This window comes from Chenopodium album, chromosome 13 (genome assembly GCF_948465745.1).
Source record: "Chenopodium album chromosome 13, dcCheAlbu1.1, whole genome shotgun sequence".
Classification (NCBI taxonomy): Eukaryota; Viridiplantae; Streptophyta; class Magnoliopsida; order Caryophyllales; family Amaranthaceae; genus Chenopodium; species Chenopodium album.
The window spans coordinates 45,182,914-45,192,075 of record NC_137846.1 but is presented as its reverse complement, the minus strand read 5'-3'; the positions used below and the strand labels follow the sequence as shown (position 1 = coordinate 45,192,075).

General features: G+C 36.5%; 1 protein-coding gene across 1 annotated transcript; it reads right to left on the bottom strand.

Annotated features, from left to right (window-relative positions):
- Positions 1 to 1,147: 1,147 nt before the first annotated feature.
- On the bottom strand, positions 1,148 to 3,955 carry LOC145574805 (small ribosomal subunit protein eS8-like). Its single transcript, XM_081632666.1, has 5 exons — positions 3,820 to 3,955; positions 3,610 to 3,682; positions 2,503 to 2,836; positions 1,802 to 1,968; positions 1,148 to 1,438 (listed from the first exon to the last, which is right to left on the bottom strand). The coding sequence occupies exons 1-5, from the start codon at positions 3,821 to 3,823 to the stop codon at positions 1,363 to 1,365; spliced, it is 654 nt and encodes a 217-aa protein (XP_081488792.1). The 5' UTR covers positions 3,824 to 3,955; the 3' UTR covers positions 1,148 to 1,362.
- Between the last annotated feature and the right edge of the window lie 5,207 nt (positions 3,956 to 9,162).

The window sequence follows — 9,162 nt, the reverse complement described above, 5'->3', positions numbered from 1 at the left end:
CTCGAACTGATTATGACCTGAACCGATTACAACCCGACCCGATTAGGACCCGATATGTTTTACCCAAAACCCGATTTAAACTGATAAACCCCGTTTTTAAACCGACTGAATTTAACCCAAACCGATTATGACCCGAACCAATTATAACCCGACCGGATTAGAATCCGACCCGAAAGAAACTGTGATAAAAATTAACCAAACCGAAACGACCCGAAATTATTTAAAACCAAACCGAACTGACCCGATAATAATTTCAACCCGTTACAAACCGAAAACCGATAAATCGAACCCAAAACCCAATTAACACCCCTAAAGATATGAAAGACATACGAGTACCAAACAAAAGCTGATAATTTAAGAAATGTATAACAACAAAACCAAATTAACCAACGTATATGTGGAGGGAAATTCTGGAAGGAAGTTTTCAATGAAAAAGTTAACATTTCTTGGATCTTTAATGTCCTTAAATTTTAATTTTCAATTTAATTAGCCAGTTTTGGGAGCTTGGAATCCTTTTTTTTTCTTTTAATAATTTGTAACCAAAGAAATAATGTTTCTAATAATTTTCTTTTACAAAGCCTTTTGTAAAACATTTATTACAATTTACTTGGCCTTGCGTTAGTACTCTAGCTTACCAGCCAACGCAATATCAGTAATCAGTAATTCAGTATATCACCTCAACATGGAACGAAATTTAGTTATCAGACCCCGTATATCAACAAGATTTTACTCATCGATATGTACAACTGAACAAACTAGCTGAGGGAGAGCACAAACTTCTTGTACAGCCACTTCAGTCTATCAAAGTGACGCCCAGACAAACTAAACTAGCTGAGGACTGAGGAGAGCGCACAAACTTTATGTACCACCACTTCAATCTTCAAAGCTGTTTTAACTTATAAAGCATCACTAACCATATTAGCCATCAAAATATCACTTCCAAGTTCCAACTTCAATACAAATTGGCCAATACAAATCCATCCAAAATGCCTAAACAATTAAAGATATTAATCTACTTAATGCAATTGTCCTGCTCTCCTGAATAAACAAATCCTTGCCAATATCGTGTAATAGCTCCCTCTTTTGCTCATGATATACAATGATTTTTTACGAAATACTAGCCATCTCTAAACAATGAGGTAGGATGTCACGAAAACAAATCCATAGATGATAGGTTCATAGCAGTATATCAATTATAGCTCAAACATTGGAACAGAACATTGGAGTCAAAAATGTGAGCCAGAGTTTAGCTAGAGGCGATTTAAATATGAAAGTATCATGCTACAAATTCCAAAACGTTTGGAGGACAAATCATCAAAACGTAAAAATAAACTCTCAACTCTGATATTCTACAGCTAACACTTAAGCAGCTGACTTGCCCTTCTTCTTCTGGATTTTCTTCATGTAGAATTCCAGCTCCTTTCCTTCCAAAATATATCTGCCATAGACAAAAGATAAGCTCTATTCATGAGTTTCCAAAAGGTAAATTGCCTATATTAAATATACAGCTAGAATAAAGATTAGCTATATATGCAAATTCAGATCAAATACGACACAAGGACATGGTTAAAGCATTTTCTAAGGGAGTCATTTCATCAGACAGTAATCTAGCTAGACCTTTCAGAATAGAAATAATATGCCTCAGATCAGACTCTCAAAGCATTTTCTAAGGGATTTAACAAATCAAGGCTTGACCCTAGCAAAATAGAGATATCCCTATTATCTCTTAGGTCTATCCATACAGATTGGCAGGTGGTTTCAATGCTTCTACATATAATGAAACAATGGGTTAGTAGATTACCCATCAGCACGACCACATTGACCAGGGCGGGAAGAAATGCAGGCCAACAAACGACCACCACCGAATTGTTCTTCGATGTGAGAGTCTAATGTGCGAGTCTGCTGACGCTTCTCAAGCTTTCTTGCAACGTGGTTGCTCTTTTTTGTTTCTTCTGTGGTCTCACCCTCCTATAAACAGGAAAAGAAAAACATTAAACACACCAAATTTATCACCAAACTAACCAAGTAATCATTACTATATACACTTGCACAAACAAAAAGCTTCAACTATCAAACAAGGAAAAAATACATTCATGCTAGAAATGAAATTCAAAAGAATAATAAAAATAAAAAGCATCTAAATCAAGCGATAAATAACATCATTTCAAAAAACTTGTATATAAATCACATGAAAGTGGAAACAAGGATTACATACATTCGGTGCAAAGAGGCGTTATTTCATAAAGGCAAACCCTTGTAAAATCACCAAAACTTTACTACAGCAATAAATCACAGTTTCTTGTACATAAAATGTCAGAATAAGTTCTCACAGAAAGATAAAAGGCTGATTAGATTTCAACTGGGGATCAGAACATAAAACAAATGTAGCCTTCACTAGGCAAAAAAATCACAAAATGAGTTAGAATAACCTTGGGACTCGAACAATCAGTAGAGCAAATGAGGCCTGGTAATGATCTACTAGGAAAGGGAAAATAGAAATACCTCTGTTTCTTTCTTGGCAGCAGCAGCAGCCTTCTTCTTACGTCCAATTTCAACTCCGTAGTGCTGGAGATACCACTGCTTAAATGGTGCGGCATCAACCTGGACAATGGCACTCTTCACCAAAGTCTGTGTCCTAACCAACTCGTTGTTGGAAGCATTGTAAACAACATCCAGAAGACGGGTCTTGCGAGTGACAGCCTCACTACCCCATGAAAAGTTACCAGTATCCAACCTCAGTGCACGCCACTTGACATTACCACCACGAACCCTAACCCTCCTAACAGTCTTGTTGCTTGACAGCTTAGTGTTAGCTGGCTGTCTCCCGAGCTCGTACCTTTTACACGATAAGGCAAATCATATAAATCATAAGCAGAAGATATATATGGGATGCAACAATTTAGAAACATATCAGCCACAATCAACAAAAAAAACAGAAATAAAACACACACCAAAGTATCAATTGCCAACACTATGATGCACAAACATAAAACAATTAAAAGAAGAGTGACAATGCAAGTAATAAATCGTATGAAGTATATCATATAACTTAAGAGTGAGACAGGACAGGGCAATTACATCAGCACACCATAATTATTAAAAACAATTACATAGGCTAAAACAATTGGAGGAGCATTCCCGAAAGTAATCACCAAGCCGAAGACCTTCTAATCAGCACATTTAGCCATTTGGGTAGGTAGACTTATGATTGCATTGTGTGCTAACGGATGACTGATCAGACGGTTTCCTAAGTACTGTAACATTGCTCGAACGATAAACTTTCCGTATACAAGTATGACAATACTTTGATTACTGAAATTAAAAGCTTTGAATCACTCTAAACTAATTTCCACAAAACTTAACAAACTATAATTTCAATCACAGCAAGTTTTAGCTCCCTAAGTAAGTAATTCAGCACACTACATAATTTTCATTTCACCAACATAAATATCACAATAATATAACCAATCAACCAATACAAACAATATAAAACACTCAATTTCACAGAAAAAAAATCTATCCCAGAATTTCAAACTTGAAGATTCGCAAGTTCATATCAAAACCCAGAAAAACAGATTGAAAAAAATCTAGAAAATGTAGAAAACATACTTTCGCTTCTTCCTCCAAGCCTTCTTCTTGCCACCAGTGGCACGCCTCTTGTGCATAGAATCACGAGAAATACCTAAAAACAAAAACCCCAAATCAATAAAACCCAACAATTATCAAAACCAAATTGAACCGCCATTAGAGTAAAACTTGAAGAAAATCAATGAATCGAAATGGATGATAATGGAGGAGGGAGAAAGTGAGAATAATTACCCATATTTTCGGTGATGAGAGGACAGAGAAACTAGGGTTTCTGCACTTTCGCCTGAAGAGGTTGGGGGGAAGGGGAGGGGGCAGTGAGAGGGTGAAGAAGAGAAGAGTGAGATAAACCCTACTTGCAACGTTTTAATGGGCTACTTTTTGGGTTTTTGTTTGGGCTTTAGATTTAGATGCTAGTAAAATTTGTTATGAACGGATCCGACCCGAAAACATATCGAAAATTTTTGGAGTAGATTAGCATAATTTTTCAGCCCTTACCTGAATATCCCGAAGGTGAATGCCTGAATGGGTAAGGGTTAAGAACTATTCCCTTTACTAGATTAGCACTCATGCGATGCACGAATTAAAATAAAAAAATTCAATACAATATAAAATAATTAATTCACAATTGTGGATTTTTGGAAAGAAAAATATCACTAATACGCTTTTGGTTAATTGATGTTTACCGTTTAGTTATTTATTAAAAATTATTTTCCTAACACTTTGTTTGGATCGGAAGAAATGGAAGGAAAAGAAGAGAAGAGAAATGAAGGGGGACAAAATCTCTTGTTTGGGTAAAAGATTGGGGGAAGGAAGGGGAAGGAGAGGGAGGGATTCATTTTCCCTTTCTCTATAATAACCATAATCTCTCCAAAATTGGAGAGATTTGGAGGGAAAATGGAGCTCACCTCCTCCTCCCTTTCTTTTCCCTTCCCTTCCTCCATTTTCCCTCCCCTTTCTTTTCCTTCCTTCTCTGCTATCCAAACAAAGCGTAATATTGAATTTAAAAGGAGAAAAATATGATAAAAATGATGTCATAAGCAATTTTATAGGGAAATTTTTTCATGAGAAATTGACATGTGTACAGACGTGATGTAAGCGGTTTTTATTTTAGTTATAGTTATACATGTTTAAATAAATGAAACGGTTTGACTTGTTGCACTATTTATCAGCAATATTTGTCAAAAATGAGTGCTCTCTATTATGTGCAACAATTTTTTTTCTTTCCTTTTTTAGCAAATTTTAAAGAGTAAAAAGACTATTTTACCCTTATTAATTTGTTTTAATTTTGTTTAACATGTTTTAATTATCATCAATTATAACCTAATTATCTACCACATTATAATGATTCCCACCAAAATTAAAACCCCTCCAACTCTCTCACATCCACACCCACTCATCTCCCAACCAACTCATTCAATGTTCTTCATTGAATTTGCCTCGATTGTGTTGCCCAAGATGAATATTTCTAGATTTCTCTAGAAGTTCATTAAAAACCCTCCCCCCTCTTTCATTTTCCACCTTCTCTCTCCTGTTCTTTCGTCTGCGAAACCCTAATTTCAATTTCTTCTTCTCTCTCTGGAAAAATGACTAGTAACCCAGATCCAAATAAGTCCCCAAAAAACCAGAACCCTAATGATTAACCACGGTGCAATTATGTACAAGTTACAGTGAGGAAGTGGTGTTCTCAAACATGTTCGTCAGTGCACTGCTTTTTTCCATCGTTACACTCGAGGTAAAATCGGAGCCAAACTCGCTGAGTACACTTCCAGTGATGAAGAACAGAAGATCTAGCGATGTAGACGGTGAAGTGGACCCTGATCTGACTACACATGGCGCAAATATAGCTTTGAAGGAGGCTGGGAAGGGTTAAGTGGGTCCCGATCTGATTGTGGTGGGTGAAGAGGGCCCATTGAATGATCTTGTTGCGGTGGCTGACTATTCTTATGAGTCAGATATTGTTGAGGTTGATGTACCTCAACCTTCTATAGAGGTCGTAGTGATTCCTGACTTCCCGGTGGCTGGGGGGGAAGGGTTTTACCCGCGTCCCTCACTACTGCTCCTACTAGTCTAGCTCCTCTCCTAGGAAGAAAAGGGTGAGATATGTTTTTATTGAGGAATACAGCGACTGGGACCCTTGTTACATGGCATATCTTAGGGACAAATACCCTAATGACTTCCCTTCCAACCACTGACCTGGCATCGTAACTATTTCTAAACCCTAATTTTGATTAAATTTGTTTAATTGTTGTTGGATTGTGTTGGAATGGGTTTAAGAACCCTGTTTGATTATGTTGGATGGTTCATTGAGTCCCATATTGGATTTTTTTTTGTTAATGTTCACTTGTGTATATGATGCTTATATATGCTTGTTTATGCTTGTGTATGCTGGTGTATGCTACTGGTTTATGATGTGCATATGAAGTAGATTTTTGCTACTACTTTATGCTCTGTATATGATGATGGTTTGACCTCTGTATACCCCGTTGGTTTATGCTTCTGGTCCCTTATTGGATTATGATGTTAGATGCTTGTTTGACTACCTTGTTAGATTATACTTGTTAATGGCCAAGGGAATGCATGTTTGATGTATGATGAGGCATGTGAAGGTGCCTTACCAGTCCCATTATAATGTTGCCTTGCAGTTCTTGCATGTTAGTGCTTGTAGATAATTGTATGAGTCCCTCAACATGGGTTATCTGTGTGTACATATTCCAAATGATGAAGGGATTCACTTTGAGTTGGATGTGTAGGGTGGTTTTGCTCCAACAAGTGCATTTTAAACTTGTTGTTGAGGTAACAACGAACCTACAACATCTAAGTGAAACTAAAGTACCTTCTCTGATGGAATTCATTTTGAAGCTACATTTCCAAAAGACATTCATTTCACCACAAAACTTACATGTTTATAGTCCCTTACCCTAATCATTCATTACATGGCTGCCAAAAAATATGCTTGGTTATCTACCAAAATACACATAACCAAACCATAATAAATATCATAAAAAAAAAAGTAGCTTAATTTGACTAAAAAGCATTTTCCAGTACTTGTTGGGCTATGTGTGGCAGTCATATAGTCATTGAATGATGGTCTTGAATGAGTCCCTAGTCTGCATCCACCTTCATCTTATTGTAGTCTGCATGCTCTTGATGAGCTGGATTGAAAAGTGTGTTGAGGTGATCAACTGCTTGTTAAATGAGTCCCCTTTCAATTTCCAAAACCTCAGATAGCAGACCTAGGTGGTCCAACCTTATTTTCCCCATATATATGTGGTGGATTGAAGTTTTTTCCCCCTTATTTTTCTAAAATCTTCATCATTACTCCTTGCAAAGTGATCCATGTATACTTGTTCAGTATGGGATCAAACCATTCATAAGCCTCATACACTTTCTCTATTAGTTAATCTATTATCTTGGGAAATGATTGGTATTGTAGAGACTAAATGACCTTGAACAGACCAAGGTCTAGAACATTCAGATCTGGAGACTGTGCTAGCTGAAATACCATTTGTATGTTGAACCATCAGATGTACAGGCTATAATGCATTCCTCATCCCTGGGAATTTGATGAGGTCTTATATTGTCCCATTGAATGAATATGACTTTAGTAATACTTGGATGCCATTGCCTTTTAATTACTAGAATTATGTTGTCCATGAGCATTTTCCTGATTTCTTCTTTGGTCACACTCTGCACAGCCTTTGTCTCCATGACCCCTGCATCTATGTTCTTGCTTTTTTTTCTTAGCCCTTTGCTTAAAAGTAAATGGGAAGATACCATACTTCCCATCATGCAGCATTAGCCTATCACTGTTATGCAAGGGCTTACCAATCATCTCCATGAACATAGCTTTAATTTTGTATCTCTTGGACTATTGACATCTATATGGGTTTTCCACCTTTGGTAAGAGGTAGAATCTCCTTGTTTAAGGGTTCATATCGAACCATTTCTGATTTATGTGTATGCAATATTGCATATCCATGAAAGTTGGATCACCAACTGCTGGAATAGGTGAATATGCTCTAGTGCCCACTTTATCCTAACCACTTTATAATTTGATGTTAATGCTGGATGGTTGGCTGCTCTATGTGTTCTTAGTCTGCATTTTTTCTTCAAATTATGGACAAACCCATGAGACACCTTTAATGTAGCTGCATAACTCCTTTTAGTTGTCCTTTTGTATAAAGGCACTGACTGCAAGAACTCATCAGATATGTATCTGGGTTTTGGACCAGTTTTCTAGTTTTTTGCTTCTGACATCAATGACATTCCCTTATGCTATGCTTATATTAACAAACTGCCACACCCTAAGTGATGTGCTTCTGTGGATGCCATATTTTCTTGTCATTTCTGATAGAATCCCTCTTGTTAATTCCCCACCTTGCATGTTAATTGCTTCCTACTTGTTGCATGTGGTTGTGCTTCTTCTTCCCATTCACTACTGCCCCCCTCTAAAACTTCATCCATGCTGTCATCACCACTATTGTGTTGAACTGGTCCCTCATTTAGTAGTTGGTCAATACCAAAAAAATCCTGATCAAAATATTCTTCCATGTGTTTTCGTTGCTGTTTTTTTTCCAGATGTGATGGATGATGATGAAGTTTTTTGTGGCTGCTGCAGTTTTTTGTGAAGTGTTGCTGAAGCTGGACCCTAATGCTGCCCTTTGTAAGGAGGGAGATCCCATCATAAGGGGGTCCTTCCTTAGATGCCCATGGCCATTTAAAAGCCTAGGACTTTACACTTGTTAGGGTGCATTAGGATTTGAATTCCTGACTGTTTGGGGGACCTTGAATTAGAATTGATCTTGTCATCACGCTTTTTTATAAGAAACAAGTAGGGAGTCGCCAATGAGTTTTAGGAAAACTCATAAACCTCGTTCATGCCTTTCACCCATGTGGAGTTCATGCGATAATTAGCATGAATCGTAACTTTACCCATGCCCAAATTGGTCTACATAAACCAGAAATGAGTTCGGGAGCGAGGGTACTAAAATAACATTCAATTGCTATTCTAGCTCTAGTGCGGCCTCTACTAGCTCTTCCTTTTTCACAATTTCATCACCAAACAATATATGCAACGCGATACCTAAAACTAAGTTAGTTGATTTTATTTACACGAATTAATCATGTAGGAATTACATTGCAAAAGTCGTTATTCTTATTTAATCAATATTCGTGAAAGAACAATAAATAAACAATATTCGCCTTGTATTAAGTGATAAAACAATAATTAATTATCAAATTCTATTATTGATTAACAAAAGAATACTATGTGAATTAATTAATTAAAATTTTATTTTAAGTGATCAAACAACACTATTTATTCAATTAAAGTTATTTAAACAATAAAAGAAAAGTGATTTATCTAAGTGCTCAGGAAACTAACTATTCTTCTTTTATGTTAAATCTCCGTTTAATATGTTTATGGACTTTCTTTCTTCTTCGTACCTTCAAGAACTTCAATGGATGGATTAGGGTTGAAGAGTAGTTGGGAAGAAAGAGGGAAAAGTAGTATGATAGTAAGAGAAGTTTAGAGATTAGGGTTTTGAGAATACTATGTTTTTAATTCTGAATTTT